This window comes from Propithecus coquereli, unplaced genomic scaffold (genome assembly GCF_000956105.1).
Source record: "Propithecus coquereli isolate 6110/MARCELLA unplaced genomic scaffold, Pcoq_1.0 Scaffold79, whole genome shotgun sequence".
NCBI classification, from domain to species: Eukaryota; Metazoa; Chordata; class Mammalia; order Primates; family Indriidae; genus Propithecus; species Propithecus coquereli.
Window position 1 is genome coordinate 4,309,036 of NW_012154062.1, and position 20,515 is coordinate 4,329,550.

At 56.6% G+C, this 20,515-nt stretch overlaps 1 protein-coding gene across 2 annotated transcripts; it reads left to right on the top strand.

Moving 5' to 3' along the window:
* The first annotated feature begins 1,711 nt into the window (after positions 1-1,711).
* On the top strand, positions 1,712-16,926 carry DMTN (dematin actin binding protein). 2 transcript variants are annotated; one of them, XM_012663018.1, is made up of 16 exons: positions 1,712-2,054; positions 7,549-7,738; positions 7,920-7,994; positions 8,363-8,518; positions 9,278-9,322; positions 9,670-9,769; positions 10,096-10,152; positions 10,379-10,531; positions 10,990-11,114; positions 11,675-11,780; positions 15,029-15,093; positions 15,261-15,309; positions 15,462-15,469; positions 15,640-15,705; positions 15,953-16,033; positions 16,199-16,926. In XM_012663018.1, exons 2-16 carry the CDS (start codon positions 7,721-7,723, stop codon positions 16,310-16,312), a joined length of 1,218 nt encoding a protein of 405 aa, XP_012518472.1. In that variant the 5' UTR covers positions 1,712-2,054; positions 7,549-7,720; the 3' UTR covers positions 16,313-16,926. The 2 variants fall into 2 exon arrangements, with proteins under 2 accessions (XP_012518472.1, XP_012518473.1); XM_012663019.1 differs by lacking the exon at positions 15,640-15,705.
* Positions 16,927-20,515: the final 3,589 nt, after the last annotated feature.

The following is a 20,515-nucleotide window of genomic DNA, read 5'->3' on the forward strand; positions in this document are numbered from 1 at the left end:
GCACCAGCCAGAGATGGGAGTGATGGGGTCATGGGGGCTTGGGGTGGGCGGAGGAGCCCTTCCCTCCCTGCTGAATAACAGACAGTAAGCCCATTCCTCGCAGCCTCCCTCCCACCACCCCAGGTACCCTGGAGAGTTGGAGCAGTTCATTTAGGGGCTTGATGCTGTTGGTTTGGAGCCTGCTCCTTAGGGGGAGGGGTCTGGGGAGCCCCCTTGCAGCCCATGGCTGGCCAGGCTGGGGTGAGGCCCAGTGAAGAGAGAGGCTGGGTGGCAGGGCGTGGCTGCGGGCCCAACCCAGAGCTCTCCCAGCCCTGGCTGCTGCGCGAATTGAAGGGGCTGAGGCTGAGCAGACATGCAGGACCTCCAGGGTCCTGGGGCTCCCCCTTGCTAGCTCTGTCCCTCCCTGGGCCTGGTAGGGCCAGCACCCCTTCCTGGACAGACACACCCAGTGTGTCCCTCCCAGGGGACTGGTTGCCAGGTTGGGAGAGTCAGGGCAGCAGGGGCAGGTCTAGCAGAAACAAGGCCGCTGGGCTCTGGGAATGGGGCACAGGGAAGCCCCCTGCGCATGGGTAACGGAGGACTCTGTGTGTTGCTGTACACGTGCACGGCGCAGGACGGGTGCCAAGGAGAGGATGGCTGGGTGGGCGTCAGTGGGAGTCAGCTGCACTGTGTGTCACCGTGTGGGGGCCTCGCTGGGAGAGTGGGTGCGGGATTGGCAAGCAGGGCCTCGGAGTCTCCCCGCGTGCACCCATGTGCTCTGCAATTCTCCCAGCGCGGGGCTTTTCCACCTGTGCGCACCTGCGGGTCTTGTGTCAGTGCTGCCGGCCTCTCCATGGCCCGGTGTCAGCCCCCTGGGCCAGGTTGTCCAGCTGTGGGTGGGTGTCTGCAGACTCCCTTGTCCAGGGCTCCTCTGTGTACAGAGACCAGAATAGGGTGCCCCCAGAATCCAGAATTTAGAAGGCAAGGCCCTTCCATCTCCCTCAGCTCTGTCAGTCCGGCTTATACAACAGGACCTGCTATGAATGGAGGTCGGAGCAGGAACACGCTGGTGGCTAAGCGGGGACGTAGACATGGGGACCTCTTTAGAGGAGGGTGTAGAGAGAGGATATGGAAACTCAAGCCCAAGGGAGACCTAAGAGAAAACAGCTGCATGATGCATATTTGTGTAGGGGAGGGGGAGAGGGAGGAAGCACCTGGGCCCATCCTGCTGTCCGCAGAGAACAGGGGAGGCCAGGGCCTCGAGCAGGTAGATTCTGGATCCACCACCTGCCCGTGCCTGGTCCCTTTCCGAGTGAGAGGGTGTTGCATGGCACTGGCCTTAGAGGAGCCCTGGTCCTGGCAGCTAGAACAGGGGTGGGGGAGGAAGAAGATGAGAGAAGAGGAGGAAGAAACTAGGCTTTGCCAGCCTCAGACAGACTCGGGGTTCAGGCTCGGCCTAAGTAGTGACACCGCTGATGAGCCTCTGCCCCAGAGCAGGCCTGAGCTCTCCTGATGTCCTTTTCGGGGCCAGCGTGGTGTCCCGCCCCACCCACAGCACACACACACACACACAGAGCCCCGGGGAGCCGGCCCCTGCCCTGGGCCTGCCGCCCGCCCTCCTCCTCCCCACCCTGGGATGCTGTTTTGGGAGCTGGCGACCTAGCTGCATGCTGCCTTTATTTCTGGCTTTGAGTTGTTGCCACAGTAACTGCGGGGGTGGGGCCGGGAGGGGGAGAGGGTGAAAGGGAAAGAGAGAGGGAGGGAGGAAAGATGAAGAAAGCAAAGGAAAGGGGATGGAAAGCAGGAAGACAGGAGAGAGAAAGGGAAGCCAACACGGCAGTGGCACCGTGGCTGAAACCCGGGAGAAAGAAGAGCAGCAAAGTTCCCTGCCCACCCTGACGCCAGCCCTCGGGGACAGCGTGCCTCATTTCATAACTCGCTCACTGTCTGCCCTGGTGGCCTCCAGCCCAGCTGGACCCTGGCTGTGCGGCGCAGAGCCTGAGGGCCCCAGACTCCCAGCTGCTTTGCGCCAGGTGCCGTCAGCAAGCAGGATTTGGGTGTCTCCACTGTCTGAGGTTAGCACGTGGGACCCCAAGTCCAAGTTCAGATTCAAGGGGTATCTTTGGGGACTCCTTGAAAAGAGCACTTGGCCTTAGACAGGCTTGGGGGCGGATTCCAGCTTGGCTGCTATTTGGGGTTACCCTTGGCAAGTTAACCTCTCAGCCTCGTTCTTCCCGTCTCTACATGAGGAAAACACCGTTTCTGTGTGAAGTTTAGAGGGAAGGTACGAAAGTCCCTAGCACAGCGGCTGGCACAGGCACAGATGGTGGTTGGCTTGGGATCAGAGCAAAGGCTGGACCCGAGGGCCCAAGGTGTGGTTCTGCAGGTCCAGGGAACCTGGCATGCGACTGGCCCCTACCTGGAACAAGAGCCCACTGGGACAGATGGGCGCAACCTTGGAGGTCCCTGTGGGCAGGTCTTATCACCAACATGCTGGGGAGCTGCAGGGAGGAGAGGTGGGGCGAGGTGGGGCTGGCTGGTGGCTCAGATAAGGCAGGGCCACAGCTGGGGCAGGGTGGGGCCGAGGCGTCTGACCAGAGCCAGGGGCTGCTGAGCTGTCCGTTCCGCCACCTGGGCCTGCCTTCCTCCACCGGCTTCCCCCTTCCTTCCAGTCCTCCCTCCCTTCCTGCTGCAGCCTGCCCTCTCTGTCTCTGTCCGTGGAGGTTGCTGGGACCTAAAGGGATGCACGCGTATAGGCGAGTGGCGTGCCTGGGTGGAGAGGGCTCAGGACGGGGCGGGAGGGGGTGGGTGACAGCCTGTACTGACCTGCGAGGAAATGAGCTTTGCAGAGGGAGCTGTATGTGGGTGGAGTAGGCAGCTGCCTGCATGGTGTGATTCCAGAGAAGCCAAGGAAACTCTCTCTCTCTCTCACACACACCCCACACACTTCTCCGCCCCAAAACGTTTTCCCTGCTGGCCTTCTGACAACCTAAAATTTCACCAGGAAGAACTTTCTTCCTTAGGGCTAGCCCCAAGTTTAAATGTAAATGCCCGTGATGGGTAAGACGGAATTTCTGCCATTAATTAGCACTTCTCTAGATAATATGTTGGCATACTCTCTAACATGCAAGACCCTGAAGGTGACCTAGGGCAGGAGACCCAGATGCTAAGGGACAAGACCCCGCAATGGAGCTGTGGACAAGAAGGGGCTGGGGACGGGGCAGAGGCGGGAGGCCAGGGCTCACACCGGCCTCGCATGGGGTGATATGGTGGTTAATGGTTTCAGAAGTCAGACGGCCCCGTGCTTAAATTCCACACAGTAGTGTGTCCTTGATTGATAACTTAAGTCTCAATTTCCTCATCTACAAACTTGAGATAACAGCCAGTTCACGGGATGGGGGCGTAAGGGTTAAGAGGGGAAAAAATGTTAAGTGCCCAGCACCATGCCAGGCATAACATTGACATTCCATAAACAGAAGCCATTAGTATTACCGTGACCATCTTTATTTCCATCGTGTTCCTAAGTAGCCATGCCTATGGGATGGCGTTTGTCGCGTGTGAGTGTGGGGATGTATGTGCTCCTGTGACACGGCTCACCCTCGACCCCTCACCTGCCTCCCCTCCTGGGCAGTCACCACTCTGTACCCCTCCCCCGAGTGGTGTCCAGGAGAGGGCGACAGGGCCACCCCCTGACTCAAGACCTGCATATGGCCTCATCTCTCACTTGTACTGGGAAAATGGAAGCCTCTGCAGGGTTGTTGCCCAACTTCTTTCCCTGCCTGCTCCGTTCCAGTGAGCCTTTCTTCCCAAAGCCAGCCCTCCACGTGGGCACGGAACCAATCCCTTCCTCCCTGCCGGCCCCTTGCCCCACAAGTGCCCCTCTGTCCTGAGCCTCAGTTCCTTCTGTCTGCTGCTCCCTTCCTGCTGCCTGCGAGCATGTGCAAGGCTCTCCTTTCCTTAAAAACCTTTGGCCTCCTCCAAACCTCTTGCCTCCTCCAAACGACTCTTCCAGCCCAGTCCTGCTCTTCTGTCACACCCCTGCCCGTAGGACCTGGCCAGGGCCCGCCCTGTGTCATCCCTAACCAGCAGGCCACAGGAACCCTGACGTCGCAGCTGGAGGGAGGGCATGTCTTCTGACCTTCTGCACAGCAGCACACTCTTGGCTTCCAGGACATTCTACTTTCTTAGCCCCTCCCTCCCTCCCATTCTCTCCCTCCATGTTTACTGCACACTTTCTGCGTATCAGACCCTTGGCTGAAAACACAATCGCTAGATACACTCCCTGCCCCCTAAGAGCTGCCCAGCTAGTTTTCCTCTCTCTGTGCCGTCACTGGCTATTTCTTTCTTCCAGTCCCCTAGGAGTTTCCCAGGATGCTGTTTTTGACCTTCTCTCTCCCTTGGCCTCTGGAGTTCAGACTAGCACCTCTGGGCAAAGGCTCCCAAAACTCTGCTTCCAGCCTGGCCCCCCCACCAAGCTCCTTCCTCCTGGACGGTTCCCACCGGTTCACCTGCTGCACCCACTGCAACCTCCACCTGGCAGAAGTGACCTCCTTCTTTCCCCTTGTCCCCTCAGTCTCCCAGCGGCCTGCAGGCTGCCTGCGCAGGGCTCTGCACGTTCTGCCGCCATGACTCCTCCCGTTCGCCCCCTTCCTTCCTGCCCAGGTCTCCACCTTCACAGTCGCTGGCCTGAACTGCTGCCACAGCTTCCTGGCTGGTCTCCCCGTGAGCCCCTCTGCCTGTCCAGTCAGGTCCCAGGCTGCAGCCGGATTTGCTTCCCAAAGCACCGCTCGGATCGTGTCACTTTTTTGCTTAAAACAAAAGTTTTTGAGTCTTCTATGGCCCCCTGTTGCCCACAGATTTTAATCGAACCATAATCTGGGTTCAGGGCCTCCACAGTCTGGCCCCAGTCCCCCACCCCAAATATTCCTAAACCTCATGAGTTCTACGATCCGTATTTGGTGTTCCCCAGACAGACCCAGTGCGTCCCCATGTCCCCACCTTCACTCATGGTGCTTCCTCTGTCAAGAATCCCTTTTTCTGGTTTTGCGTGATCTCAAACTGGGCATCTTTCAAGGCCTGCCACAAATACCTCCTCCTCCAAGAAACCTTTTGTTCCCCCACCCCAACACCCCAGCCAGAGTAATCTCTCTCCCATGACTTCTCATAGCCCCTTATACTATCTCATCTGGCACATGTAATTTCTACTTTGCATGGGAGCCATCTGGATGCACGATTTATTTCTGGAGGGGCAGCTTGGCCCCTTTGACTCAGCTTTCTCTTCTCTATAAGAGCCTTCTGTGTTCACTACAGAATAGGTGCTCAGAAAGTATTTGTTGAATGGAGGGATAAAACAATACATGACTGGGTAGATGGGTGGATGGATGGACGGATGGATGGATGGATGAGCATTTGCCTTAGAGTTAAGCCAAATGCATAGCTAGTTTGACAATGGCTATTAACAAAGTAAAGATCAGAGAGGAGTGAGAGGGAGCTAGCAGCTCTTCACATATGTACTAGAATTTACTCTGCTCCTCAGACGCCTAGCTGAAAGCATTCCAAAGTGAGCACTAAGAAGGCGAGAGTAGTATGAAGCTCTGGAGTGGAGACTTTCCATGGGCACCATATATGTACTGTGACTCTGATGGCCAGGGTCTTGTCCTGGAGGTGCCATGGTTCTAGAATTCCAAAAAGACTTTAGAAATCTGGCTAGTTGCTATCTGCCCTGTGCGCCCGACACAGTCCTGGGTAGGCACAACGCATCACACCTGTGCTGAAGACACGGCCATTTTCAGCCTCACGAGTCTGGACAAGGGTCTAAGATCTCCAACCTCAGTTTCCTCACATGTAAAATGAGCTTATGTTATAGGATTGTTGTGGCGATGTAACAAAATAATCCTCGTAAGGTGCTTATCCAAGTATGTAGCATGTAATGCACATTCAGGAAATAATAGTTCTTCTTCTTTTTTTTTTTTTTTGAGACAGAGTCTCACTGTGTTGCCCCAGCTAGAGTGCCGTGGCGTCATCCTAGCTCACAGCAACCTCAAACTCCTGGGCTCAAGCGATCCTTCTGCCTCAGCCTCCCGAGTAGCTGGGACTACAGGCATGCGCCACCATGCCCGGCTAATTTTTTCTATATATTTTTAGTTGTCCAATTAATTTCTTTCTATTTTTAGTAGAGACGGGGTCTCGCTCTTGCTCAGGCTGGTTTCGAACTCCTGAGCTCAAACAATCCTCCCGTCTCGGCCTCCCAGAGAGCTAGGATTACAGGCGTGAGCCACCGCGCCTGGCCAATAGTTCTTCTTATTGTTGTTTTTGCCTTCCAGAAGTCAGTCTAGTTAGGGAAAAAACATGTTCCCATGTCTGGCAGCATATAACCAAAGGCTTGGTTACATGGGTCTCTTTATATGTCCCACTGGGATTTAAAGAAGGGTTTATCAGTGAGGACTAGACTACTAAGGGAGGCCTCCCACAGGAGGGGGGCTTAGGATGGGCCTCGAAGGATAGGTGCCACCTGGGAGGCAGAAAGGTGGACGGAGCAGTGCAAAGTGTGGGCAAAAGCAGAGAGAAATGGGCGCGAGGCTGCCAGGGTGACAGGCGGGCGGTTTTGGTGACAGAGTGAGCAGCAGCATGGACTGATACAAAGTATAAGTGATAAGATTGGGAACATTGGTGACCTCAGTCTGTATGACCTTCTGTCCCAAAGAATGCCTACAGAAAAGCAACCTAAGTCTGTCAGTCCTTGGGGATATAGAAATAACAACAGCTAAAACGCCACATGGAGTGTGGAATGTTTTAAGCCCATCACATGTTTTAACTTACCTAATACTCAGCAACGACACAGGTACTATTATTAATACTATCCCCCACTTCACAGATGAGACGCACGAGGCACAGAGAGGGTAGGTAACTCGCCCAAGGTCGCACAGCGTCTGAGTAGCAGAGTCAGTACTCAAGCCCAGGCACTCTGGGCCCCAGTCCATGCTCTTGGGGATGGGACCCAAATCTAATGTGAAATTCATTTATGTTTCATCTACACCTTATACGCATACCCTGACGGTAATGTTATGCACTATTTTAAGTAATTTTGTACATGAAACAAAGTCTGTGTTAAGTTCTCATGTATGGAATTTTCCACTTGTGGCGTCACGTAGGCACTAAAGTTTCCGGTTGTGGATTTTGGAGTTTCAGGTTAGGGATGCTGTATCACTAAACCAACCTATGTGTTAAGCCTCCCGGGCCGAGCATGAGGGAGCGGTGGCTGCGGGGACAGGAGACTGCAGCGGTGGGACCAGAGGCAGGAGGGGCGGCCCAGGGCCAGGGAGGGAAGGGCCGGGCAGGGCAGGTGCGCCGGGGCGGGGAAGCCGCTGACCCCTGCCGTCATTTCCTCTGGAGCCCGAGAACAATGGCTCGAAAACTGCGGCCGGCCCGTCCACTCGGCCGCCTCCCGTGCGCACGCGCCCCCTGCCTTCTCCGGGCCGAGGGGCCGGGTCGCCCGGAGAGGGGCTGCCCCGCCGCCGAGGCCCCGCGCCTGACGCCCCCTGCCCGGCCTCCCTCCCCTTCTCCTTGCAGCCCGGGGAGTCGCCGCCCGCCAAGGGATGAGGACGCGACAGCCGGGCGGGACGCACTTGCTGCCTTCGCGGCCCGGAGCGCGCAGCGCCCAGGAGCCGGGCCGGGCCTGACACCCTGTCCTCTCCCCTCGCGCACAGGGCTCCGCCGGTGACCCGCCGCCAGCGCCCGCCGCATGGAGCGGCTGCAGAAGGTGCGCGCGCACGCGCAGGGGCGCCGGGGCCGGGTGGGGGGCAGCTCGGGAGTCGAAGGGCGCCACCTGGCGGCTGCCCGCAGCGCGGCGCCCCGGTCCCCAGAGGCCTAGGGCCGCCCGCCCCACCCCCGCCCTCGCCCCCACGCGCATCCCCACTCGCCCGCCTTCTCGCTCTCCCCAGCAACCACTCACCTCCCCCGGGAGCGTCAGCTCCTCCCGAGACTCCAGTGTGCCCGGCTCTCCCTCCAGCATCGTGGTGAGTACCCCTCTCGGCCACAGCACCCTCCGGCTGGGAGGGGGGCGGGCGGGGACCGCTGGCGGCGGGGGCTTCACTCCGAGCCTCCCCAGGGGTAGTCCTGCCAGTCTGGCTGGCAGGGGAACCCAGAAATCCAGAGAAGCGCCCCCGCATCCCCCTTCTCCTAGTCTGGTCTCATTGCACCCCAAACTGCTAAGCGAAGGGACGTCATATTTTTTAAGGTGACCGACTAAACTCTTAAAATGAAAATAATAGGACTGTTCACATCTAAAGTGGCGCCGTTTTCTCGATAATAACCTGTAAGTCTAGCCTGTGAGGCCGGTAGCCCAGGTAAGGCTTTGGGCTCCATTTGCACCGTTTCCCTGCAGGCCAAGATGGACAACCAGGTGCTGGGCTACAAGGACCTGGCCGCCATCCCCAAGGACAAGGCCATCCTGGACATCGAGCGGCCCGACCTCATGATCTATGAGCCCCACTTCACCTATTCCCTCCTGGAACACGTGGAGCTGCCCAGGAGCCGGGAGGTGAGGGGGGTCCTCTTGGGCAGGACCTGGGGGGAGGGCTCCGCAGCTCCACTGGTGGTAGAGGGACACCTGTCCTACTTTCTGTCCCAGGGGGCTGCCTGGTGCTGGGGGCTGAGCTGGGGGCGGGGCGCATTTCCAGGCAGCAGCACAGGGGCTGCGTGAAGGAGAGGCCGGGAGTGGGTAGAAAGGGCAAAGTTTGTGGAAAGAGCACAGAAGCACTGAGCGTGGAGGCTGGAAGTCCTAGCTGAGGCACCTGGGTGACATTGTCGCTCAGTTTCCCCTCCTGTAAAATAGAGGTGATCCCTCTGCCATCCACATACAAGGTACGCCAGGCACAGGCAGGTCCTTTACCCACCGCGTTCAAGAAAGGGGTAGTGCCACGGCTGAGCAGTGCCACGGGGCTGGACTGTGGGGAGACTTCAGTCTCCTCCCTGGATGCTTCTTGGTCCTGTCCCTTCCATTCCTTGCTAGGCTCTGAGGACAGGCAGGGCCACGGCCGTTCTTCCCTGGCCCTCAGAGCACCAAGCACACCACTCTGAGATCCGTGTGCTGCTTGCTTCCTGCGGGAAGACTGGGGACACCGCCCAGGGGGTGGTAGGAAGGAGAAGGAGGACAAGGCCAGCCCTGGGGATTGGCAAGGATGTGAGAGAGAAGAGGTGGCCCAGACACTGGCCAGGAAAGGGTGCGGAGCTGGGAAGGGGATAAAGTGGCCCCTGGGGCTCTAGGGACCAGGGTTTAATCTCCCCTCTGCATTCACAGCGCTCGCTGTCACCCAGATCCACGTCCCCGCCACCATCCCCAGAGGTGAGTCTGCCCCACACCCGAAACTTGCCCAGCCTTGCTCTGAGGGGCCCCCAGCTCCCCTCCCCATGTCCAGACTGAGCTCTGCGGGGCCCAGGGGGTGACCGGCCAGCTCTGTGGCCATCACTCTGTCTGACCCCGGGCCTCATCTAACCCTTTCTCCCCAGGCCAGTACCGTGTGATTGGCAGGTTCGGTACTTGCATTCACTTCCTCTGCCACGGCACTGCCCTGCAGCCCAGGATGTGGCTGCCAGGGTGGGAGGACAGAGCAGGGTGGCATGAGGGGAAGTGGGGGTGTGTGGCTTGGAGAGGGTGGTGGGGGACTCGACCCACACACTTGTGCTCTGTAGGTGTGGGCGGAGAGCCGGACCCCTGGAATCTTCTCCCAGGCTCCGGCCCCAAGAACCACTGGAACCCCCCGGACCAGCCTGCCCCATTTCCACCACCCTGGTAGGTCTTGGCTGCATGCCGCTCCCGGGACCCCTTCTTTCCTTCGGGAGCCCCAAGCCCCTACTCTCAGTCCTCTCCTTCTGGAGAACACGCTCACCACGGACCTGCTGGGCACTAGAGATGGTGGGCCTGTCACTTCTTCCCTCCCTCCAAACCAAAAAGCACAGAAAGTCCCAAGCCCCTGAGGGACGGTGCCAGGAACTCCGGGTTCCATATTGGCTTGGGCAGGAGCCAGTGAATTCCCACCTTCTCCCATTCCCGGGCCTCCCTTCTCACGGCCCTGCCGGCCACACATCCTCCTCACCTGCCCGCGCTCCCTCCCACAGAGACCTCCCGCCCGGATTCCAACATCTACAAGAAGCCCCCCATCTACAAGCAGAGAGGTGAGGGTTCCCTGGCCTGCTGGGGGGCCGTGCCATGGGGCTGGGGGCTGGCCGGCGTGGGGCGGGGAACAACTGCTCGTCACAGCACGAACGTTTGCCCTGTGCTCGTACGTCTAGCATCTCCCAGGTGTGCAGGGGACAGGTGAGGGACTGGGGACCGAGGGTGGGCCGGGCTGGCCGCAGGGGCAGTGGGGTGCACCTGGGTGACCCTGGCCTCTGTCCGCAGAGTCCGTGGGAGGCAGCCCTCAGAGCAAGCACCTCATCGAGGACCTCATCATCGAGTCGTCCAAGTTCCCTGCGGCCCAGCCCCCTGACCCCAACCAGCCCGCCAAGATCGAAACCGACTACTGGCCGTGCCCCCCTTCTCTGGCGGTCGTGGGTAGGAGAGACGGGAGAAAGGGGGTCCTATGGCGTCTGCGTAGGCTTTTCCCTGCCGCAATTCCCGAGCCCCCAGGCTCACTGCTCACCCACTCCCTGCGTTCCTATAGCACTTGGTATAAGTGGCTGTTTGTCAATAATCTTCCTTCACTTTCCCTTTATTCATTTGGTGACTCAACAGACATTTATCAAACTATGTCCCAGGCTCTGTGATAGGATCTCTGCGAAAGAGAAAGATAGATAAGGTGTGGTCCCCAGTGAATTTGTCGCGTGCACATGCGTGTGTGTTGCCTACCCAGCGTCACCGCAAAGCGAGGAAATGTTACTTTTATATTATTTTATTTTAAAAAATAATTTGTAGTGGCCTCTTCAAGGCCCAGCCTAGGGCAGTGCACGAAGCCAGTGCTGGATAAATGCCGGTTGACTGACAGCTGTGCCTGCCCTTGCCCTGTCTCCTAGAGACAGAATGGAGGAAGCGGAAGGCATCTCGGAAGGGTGCAGAGGAAGAGGAGGAGGAGGAAGATGATGACTCTGGAGAGGAGATGAAGGCTCTCAGGGAGCGTCAGAAAGAGGAACTCAGTAAGGTAGCATCTCGCCACCTGCCACCCACCCTGTGTCTTCTTAGGGACAGAGGTTCTGGTTCCGTAGCTGGTCTAAAGGGATTCAGGCCAGAGAAGCATCCTTGTTAGAACTCGTGCGAGAGCCTCTTCTTTCCCAGGATCTCAGGTTTCTGCTTGTGAAGGGACACCTGGACTTTACGCTGCTTGCAGGGGGACACTACTTGACCTTAGGGTCAAAAGCACAGAAAAGGGTGGTCCCACCTGTGCCAGGCTTCAGCAGGCTTGGTCTCCAGGGCGGGAGAGAGAGTGTCAGGAGCCATGGAGAAGCCATTGACTGTGACATGGGCTTGTGCTCTGGGCAGAGTGACCTGGGACAAGGAGGCCACCAGGGTAGAGTTCCACCAAGCACTCTCACTCTGCTCTCGAGGGTGGCCGTGTGTCAGCCAAGAACAAGAGGCTCTGTGGGCTCCAGGGCACAAACCAGCCACCTTGGAAAATGTCCCTTGCCTTCCTGCAGGACACCCAACTCTAGGCTGTTTGGAGATGAGGAACGAGTATCTGAGTCTCCCATTCTCCCTCTTCAGGTTACTTCCAACCTGGGAAAGATGATCTTGAAAGAAGAGATGGAAAAGTCGTTGCCCATCCGAAGGAAAACCCGCTCCCTGCCCGACCGGACACCCTTCCACACCTGTGAGTACTGTGGAAGGGGCTCGGAGTCACCTGGCCAGACCTGGAGGCCGGACTCTGCTGTCTGGTCACTTGTTAGATGTAGGAGATGCGGTCCCTGGCCCAAGGCGCTCACACTCTCTCCTTTGGGCAAGAACACCAGTCAGAACAGCATCTGAGGACAAAAGACAGTACCAACTGAGCAGAATTAGCAAATTTGGCTTAATTTGACAAACACTTATTGAGCATCTACCACGTGCACTGGAGGTAGAAAGAGTGAAAAGATCTAGTCCCGTCCTCCAGTAGCCTGTGGTCGATGGGAAAACCCATGTGAATCCCGAAGTTTCCACGTGCTGTTGTGGCAGGTCTGATCGGGGCATGCCAGGGGCACTTTGGGAGCACAGCAGCACGGCCTGGGAGGCTGAGACCAAGTGAGCCAAAGTGAGTGGGGGAGAAGGTCACCACAGACATCAGGAACAGTGTGGGAACAAAGGCAGGGAACCAGAAACATCCGGCGGCTTAGAGGACCTCCAGGAGCCTGGAGTCACAGATCATGGCGTGCACCATTGGGTGGCAGGCAGTGGGGCCAGAGAGATGGGGGCCAGAGCTTCGAATGCCATGCCTCTGGTCACCCACTGCTCTGGCCTGGACTTCCTTAAAGCACGGTGGCTGGAGAGGAGAGCGAGAGAACTAAGAACCCAGACGTGGAAGCCACATGGCGTCACTTCTGCATTCTATCGCTCGGAGCCAGGCACTGGGCAGCCTAGACTCTAGGGGAGGGAAGCATACTCTACTTCTGGATGCGAGAAAGGGCACAGTCTCATTGCAGAAAGTGTGCGGGACCAGAGAGGATGGTGCGCGCCATCTTTGGGAACAGTCTACCATGCTCTCCAGTAGTCTGGGGCAGGGCTAAAAATAGAGAAGGGCCCGGAGAAAAGGGCATGGATTTGAGAAATATATGGGCGGTCAAAGCCAAGCCACTGGACATGGGGGGTGAGGGAGAGAGAGGTTGGGGTTCTTGTCTTGGGTGCCGGGCGATGAGCAGCATGGAGCTGAGATAGTAAGAGCGGCAGGTTTCAGAGAAGGATGGAGGTGGTTTCAGACGGGTTGCGTTCGAAGTGCCCCACCTGGAGCGTGTAGGTGGAGGTGCATGTGGCGGAGTCTGGAGCTTGTGTGTGCCAGTGAGAGGGGAGGAGAAAGTGAGACTGTACGGAGAGAAGGGAAGGGCAGCCCCGGAGAACACGTCCATGAAGGGTCCAGGTGGCGGGTTGGTTGACACAGAGCCTCTGAGCCTGGGAATGTGGGAGGCTGGCCTGGGGGCTGGGGACGCAGATCTGGGAGCAGGCCAGATGGGAAGTCGAGGTCACCTGCTGAGGGTCAGGGGGTGAGAACTAGTGAGGATGGTGAAGCTTTGGAACTGCTGCTGCCGGGATGGGGAAATGTGCGAGCTTTGGCCTTGGCAAGTGACACTGAGCTCCATGGTGTGGGCTTTATGTTTGCAGCCTGCGAGCAGGAAGGGGGCTGCTGGGTTGACCTGGGGTTCGACTTTTGTAAGGAAGGTGCCTGAGGGGCTGAGGGGCCAGGCTGCACCACAGAGGTGCTGGTGAAAGCAGTGACTGTCCCCAGCCATAGGGTTGAAGCTGAGTAGGTAGGAACAGAAGGCCGGTGGGGCCGGGGTGGGGATCAAGAGACCAGAGCTCTCCAGGAGACGGATGATCCGGGGTGGTGGGGTGAGGCTACAAACAGGGGTGTCGAGCTCACAGGTCCCAGGTGGAGCTGCTGTGGCTGGTGACAAGAGCCAGGGAGCGGCCCTTTGAAAGGGTCGTCTGATGCAGACAGAGGGGAAGACCCCAGGGACAGGGGCATTCAAGGAGCCGCAAGGCTGACACGTGGCCAGGACGTCCACGGCATCACCAAGAGCTCCCAGGACGCTGTTTCAGCGTGGGTGGGAAGGCTCGCAAAAGGCTTTTTAGAGAATGTGGGAAAACGCGTTAAGGCCTGAAGAATGAGATAGAGACAGGTGCCCCAAGGTTGGATTCAGTCTCAATGTTCCGCCAGAATCTTCTATTCAGCCCAAATTAGCTCTTTAACTTCCATTTTGGGCTTGAGACGTTGAACAGCCAAATGCCTACCTCAACATCGTTTTTGGCATCCCTGAACTTGCACATGGTCAATGATCACGTGATCGGGTCGGCCACTGCCATGTCAAATCAACCTTCCTATCAGAATCACGAACAGGCATGTCGTTCTGATTTAATGGTAACATTGGAAAAGTCACTTTCAAACATTCTAAAAGTAATTGGGAGCGAAAAAAATCTTCATATGTGCTTTGAAGGTTGAAATCCCATCAGTTGATGTATAAATATATACTTATTATTTATTGCAAGAGTGAAATGTTTCAATAGTGAATGGTGAGTGTGAAAGCTGATAATTTTCTATACAAAAAAAAAAGAAGTGTTGGGGGAAAAATGAGGTTCCCCAACCCGTTTGTTCTCACCAATCGAACTTCCAAGCAACAGATTTTATAAGAATGTTACAAGAAAATATTTTCTCGTAGTTTTGAATCTAATAGAGGCTAAATATTGAAGCAAAATTCTTGTGAAAGCAATTGCTACAAAATGCCAACCATTTTTAGTAATGGAGATCAAAGAGTTTTGGGATCTGTTCAAGCTAAGAATCTTAGGTACAAAGTTCTTTCTAGGGAAACATGTTACTGAAAACACATTTTATTGAGTTAGAACCCGCAGTGCCGGAACATTGAGAGAGCCTATGACATGTGCGAGTTGAGAGTGACACCCAGCGATGGTGACGTGAGGTGTTGACTGCTGGTCCCAGCCAGCAGCACTGACAGCGCTGAGAAAATTACTATTTCCGTAGTAGAATGTCAGACGTTTAGAATTTGATTACTAAGGTTGTTAATGAAATTGTACTGACTCAGTTATTTTGATTAGATTTTAGATTTAGTTGGGTATCTCAGAGTTCATCATGTGACGGTGGACCTCGGTGTTGGCTGGCTGGCGATTTTCACACTCACCTGTGCACTTGGGCCACTTCTAGTTAGAGAGAAGAGGGAAGGCAGTAGAGACAGTTCAGAGTCACCAGTGTCACTGGCTGGATGTCCCGGCAGGAGCTGGTGGCCAGCAGAAGTCCCCCAGCCTCCCCAGCTCATTCTTCACTGCCTGCCTGGTAGGGGAAGGCCAGCAGGGGAGCCCTCACAGGAAGGACTGTCAGGGCCACCAGGACTGAACGCAGGACCTCTTGCTCTCTTGCAGCCTTGCACGCGGGAACCTCTAAGTCTTCCTCTCTCCCCGCCTACGGCAGGACCACCCTGAGCCGGGTAAGGTCTCAGGACCGGAGATGCGGACTACGTGGGAGGGGGTGCACGTGGAGTACTTCTGGGGGACTTAGCCACCGTGCATCCTCGGGAGCAGGGACACCCTCGAAGTGAAGGGGACCGATGAGGAATGTCCCCAGCTTCCTCTGACTCCTTTGTGTCCTTTGTAGCTACAGTCCACAGACTTCAGCCCATCGCCGAGTGAGACTGGAAGCCCAGGTGAGAAGTGGGACCCGCTGCTGGGGAGCTGGGGAAGGGGCTTGTGCAGGCTCCTGGGCGGCACGTGTCTGGGATGTGGGCAGGGGTCTGACCAGGTCAGGCAGCTGCTGGCCTCGGAGCCACCTCTGAACGGTGACCCTTCCCTCCCGCAGGCCTGCAGGTGAGCACCTCCTGGAGGGGAACAGGTGGACGCCAGAAGCCGGGCCAGGCGACTGGACGTGTGGGGGACGGGGGGTGGGGCCTCGGAGTTGCCTGGTGACGCCGTGAGACGCCAGGGTAAGGCTGGGAAGGTCTCCCCGCTCTGGCTCACTGCGGCTTTGGTCTCCCCAGAACGGAGAGGGCCAGAGGGGGAGGATGGACCGGGGGAACTCCCTGCCCTGTGTGCTGGAGCAGAAGGTGAGGGGCAGGGACCCGAGCACTGCAGCGGGCGGGCGGCTGGGGACGCCAGGCAAGCTGAATGCACTGCGGGGTCCTCCTGGCCTTGAAGATGGGAGGGACAGCACGGAAGCTGGGGGGTGACAGAGGGCAGAATGGCATGAACCCCACTGGCCTCTGCAGGTTGATGGGGGGCCTGGGGACTTGAGGGGGCTGCGTTGACAGGAAACCCCATGTACCTGAGATTGCCCCCTGCCCTCGCCCCCAGATATATCCCTACGAAATGCTGGTGGTGACCAACAAGGGGCGAACCAAGTTGCCTCCAGGCGTGGACCGGATGAGGCTAGAGGTACGCAGGGAGAACGCACCGGGTGGGGTGGGGCGTCAGAGGGGCAAACGCTCCTGCCGAGTGGGGAAGACCCTGGGCCTTTTTGTCTGAGTGTCCCCTGGGTCACTCGGCACAGCCCCCACCCCGCAGCTCCTTTTCCTGAGCCGCCTTCTGTGTCCCCTACAGAGGCATCTATCCGCCGAGGACTTCTCGAGGGTATTTGCCATGTCTCCCGAAGAGTTCGGCAAGCTGGCTCTGTGGAAGCGGAACGAACTCAAGAAGAAGGCCTCTCTCTTCTGACGGCCCCTCCGTGACTGACCCCTCACCCCTGCTGCTTGAGGGCGCTGGAGCTGGGGTCACGAGACCCCAAAGCATCCTCTTCCCCTGGCGAGCCAGGAGGGGGAGGGGCCCCTGCGGGCCTGGCCGCTGCAGCCTGGGCTTTCCCGGCCAGGAGGAGCCGGGCAGCCTCCTCCTCTCTCCCCGGGTCCTCCCTGCACAGGGCAAACCCAGGCGGGGCTCCAGCACACACGGAGTTCATGTTTGTGCCCTCTCCCTGCCCCTCACCCCCACACGAAGGTCCCCAGCAGAGGGTGAGGAGAAATGAAGGGGCGCTTAGTGGTCAGGCCTGGCGCCGTCTTGAGCGGTGGGTGGGAAGCAGCCAAGCGGGAGAGCTCCGGGCCCCTGTGTGCGCCCACCCAGCTTCCCCCACTCACTCGTGTCAGCTTCCCTGCACCTGGGCTTCCTGCTTCTCTGACTCCAGCGGGAACAGCCTCCAGCTGGCCTCCAGCAGGGAGGCTGCCCTGCCCTCCAGCTCGCCCTGACCTCTGCTCGCAACCCAGAGCTTCGAAGCCTCTTGCTCCAGCCCTGTGGCTTCCCCAGAAGCCTTGGCTTAGAGGCGGATGCCGCGTGTACACAGCCCCAGCCCGCCACCACCTCCAGGCCAAGTCAGCAGGAATCTCACCTTCTAGCGCAAGCCAGGTACCAGGCAGAAGCCAGGCCTTCGCCTCCCTTGGATGGGGTCCAGAGGCCAGGTGTGGCACGTTCCCGAGTGTCCTGGCTACCAGCTCCCACCCGTACCCATGCACCCCCCCCACTACGCTCTCTAAAGAATGTATTTATTGGGGCCCCCCCAGCTGCTTTCCTCACCTAACTCTCTGCCCTACCTTGTCACACTCCCAGCTCTACTCTCCAAGTACACATGTGTATATAATTATATCTATATTTTTGCCCAGGTCCGGGTTTTGTTCCCGCCCAGACCCTGGCATCCCTTTCCACTGTGTGTGTGATAATGCTGGGGGAGGGGGACTCTGCTTGGAATTAAAAGATTGCATTGGGTCCCTAAATCTGTTTGTCCTTATGAGCCACCACACCTGGGCGAGAGGGACAGGTGATGGGGGGTGGGGAGAATGAGGGTTCAAATGGGGCACGTGAGAGTTGGAGGGGTGGAGAGATAGCATGCATGCTCCTCCTCCCAACCCAAGCCATAGAAGCAGGGGCTGGTCTAGGCCGGGTCCTATCTGCCTTCTCCCCTTCAGAGGGTCTGTGATGGGGGGAGCAGGGGGACAGAAACCTCCCAACCCCCTAAATGATCACCTTGGTGGTCAAACTCTTCAACATTTGACATGACTGCACCCCCAGGGCCCAGGGTGCTCTAGGTTAGATGGGGAGGCCAAACACACAGGAAAGGTCAACAGCAAGGGAATATGCAGAGAGCAAAGGTGAAGTGCAGGCTGAGGGAGGAGGGCGGAGATTTGGTCTTGGTTGACTTGGCAAGGGCTCCCGAGGGGAACAGACATGGAACTGTATATGGGGCGGTGAGGGGGTACAGATTTGATTGGAAGACCAGAAGGAGGGCTGCGGTGTGGGTGCTTATGGGGGCAGGGGCTGGCCCTGCCTGTCTGGCTCAGAACCCTGTGTGGGCACACGAAGAGGTGCAGGGTCAGAGGGGCTCGGTGAGTTGGAGGGGTGCCCAAGCTGGGAACCTTAGCCTGGAGCTGGGGCCCAACCCAAGCCCCCTACATGAGTTTCTAGCTCCTTTAGCTGAAATAAAAGCAAAGTGGATAAGAATCCCTAAAACCTGAAAGATCATTTTAAATTGTAGGAGTTCTGTTGCATCCGTGGCATTGTTTTCAATGAACAAACCTGTAAGGTCAACAAGACAGACCGTTTTAATCCTTTGAGCAGGTGAGAAAATTGTGGAATAGAGACATTTCATCTGAAGGCCAGAGCTGCAGGCCCCTAATCAGTGGAGAATGGAGACAGGCACTCAGGTTTCCAGGCGCTTCCCAATAGGTACAGTTGTCTCTGGAGGGGAAGCAGAGGAGGGCAGACCAGGGGGTGAAGAGAGAAGAGTGGTCTCCACACAACATTCCTGACAGTAGGCATTCAGTGAACGTTTACAGGCTTACCCTGTCCTGGGCATTGGGGATATAGCAGTGACAAGGCCAGCATGCCCCTTGTCCTCATGGAGCTTCCAGGCTGTTAGGGAAAATGTCAAGGTCATTGAGTACCAAGGGGTGCTGAAGGAGGTATTTGATCAGCTAAGTGGGAAATGTCTGTGGTGGGGGCAGATTGGATGCTAAGTCCTGAAGGATTTTAAGTTCCTGAGAATTTAGAGTGGCTCAGAGTAGAGCTCTCTCTTCCTAAAACCAAGCCTTAGGGAGAGTCTCACAGTACCTCGGCCCCACGACACACACATACAGATGCAAAACCTGGGAGATTATTTAGCACCATGGCTTTCAAACCTTTTTAGTACCAAACCTTTTTTAAAAAAAAAAAATTAATCCTGCTATTAGTCATTAGAATGCATTTGTAAGTTGAATTTTACAGTTTATTATGAAATCGTTCAACGGAAACAAGGAAGTTGTTTGACACATTTAAAATGTTAAGTCAGGGGTTATATATGACAGTCGCACTTTTATCAAAGGCAAGAGCTAATTTATTATTGTATTGGGTCGCGCAGTATTGGGGAAATCCTGCTTCAGATAGGTAGTTACACAACTGTGGTGGTTTAAAACATGATGGAATTTGGTCACACTGGAGAGCAGTGCCTACGGCCCTCTCCTTGAATCTGGGCTTAGTGCCTTGCTCATTTAAAACACCTTACCCTGCAACAATCTTCAATTCTTCATTTAAACTGATAGGAGAGGCTTTATTTAAAGGTCTTCCCCCAAATGGGCTAACGTGGCAGCAGAATTTAAGAGCAGCACATCAGTGGTCTCTAATGCTTTTGGCATATAACACATAGAGTATGCACACTGACTTTTATGAGAGTTTTAAAAATAACATTTAAAAAGTTAAGTCAAATAAAATGCCACGAACTCCTGGTGCACTTTCATTATCCCCTAGAGTTCCTTGGAATATGTTGAGGGGAAAAAGCTGATTGGGTCCGTGCAGCCTGCTGCTTTACCTGTGAGCAGGCAGGACAGAAAAAGTACATGGCTGGACGGGAACTCGGCCTCCCAACTCTCTAGGTTGCTGTTCTGAAGTGCTTCCTGATACACCAATCAGACTTTTTTCTTTCCTTTCTTCTTAGACATTTTGGCCTAACGGCCTGTAATTCTGTGACAGGAGCTACTTCTCCTTCCCTAGCGGGCCTTTTGATTCCTTGTCCTCCCGCCATAAGACACCAGTGATTAGCAGAAACACGTTTTGGAAAGACATCCTCAGCCCTGTCCTGGGGAGAATCTTTCTACTCCTGGGGGCACAGATGGTGGTGGCAGCTACAAGGCCCATCCCTAAGACCCTGGCTTTGGACATTCCAGGGAGCCCTGCTCTTGTCGCGGGCTCTGCCCAGGTGCAATTCCGGGGCATAATTTCTTATGGTGTGCCTCTACATGGAGACCCACCTTCTGCTTCTTTCTTTGATGTGGCTGGAAGTGTCAAAGTGGGCTAGCTGCGGCTTCCTCTACAGCGGCAGGGTGCAATGGAACACAAGGGAGCCACACGTGCAGTTTCAAGCTTTCAGGTAGCCACTTACAAAAGGTAAAAAGCAACCACTGAAATTAATGTTAACAACATACCCAATACCCATATCTATACCCAACATACCCAATACACCGAAAAATATTTCAACATGTAATTAATATAAAACATGGTTAGCGAGCTACTTAACATTCTTCTTTTCTTACACTGTCTTCCAAATCCGAGGTGCACTTGGCACTGCACAGGTCGGTGGGGACCAGCACATTTCAGGTGCTCAGAGCCCCGCGGGCCGGGAACCACCGCGTTGGACAGGGCGGGGGACTGAGACTTACAGAGCCCACGGACCTTCCATTCAGGGGGAATTCTAACTCCTCTTCGAATTCCTCCCGGCCCACTCTCAGGGCCTTGCGCTCGCGGCCTCCAGGCTCCGCAGGGTGTCCCGGCGGGACTGGACTCGGGACTGGACCCTCTCCCGGCTGCGCTCTTCTCCGTCCCGGACCCTTCCCCCTACCCCCTTCCGGACCCGGCAGAGAACCCCGAGCGGCCCAGAGGCCAGGGGGCGGGGCGGCCGGCCGGGGC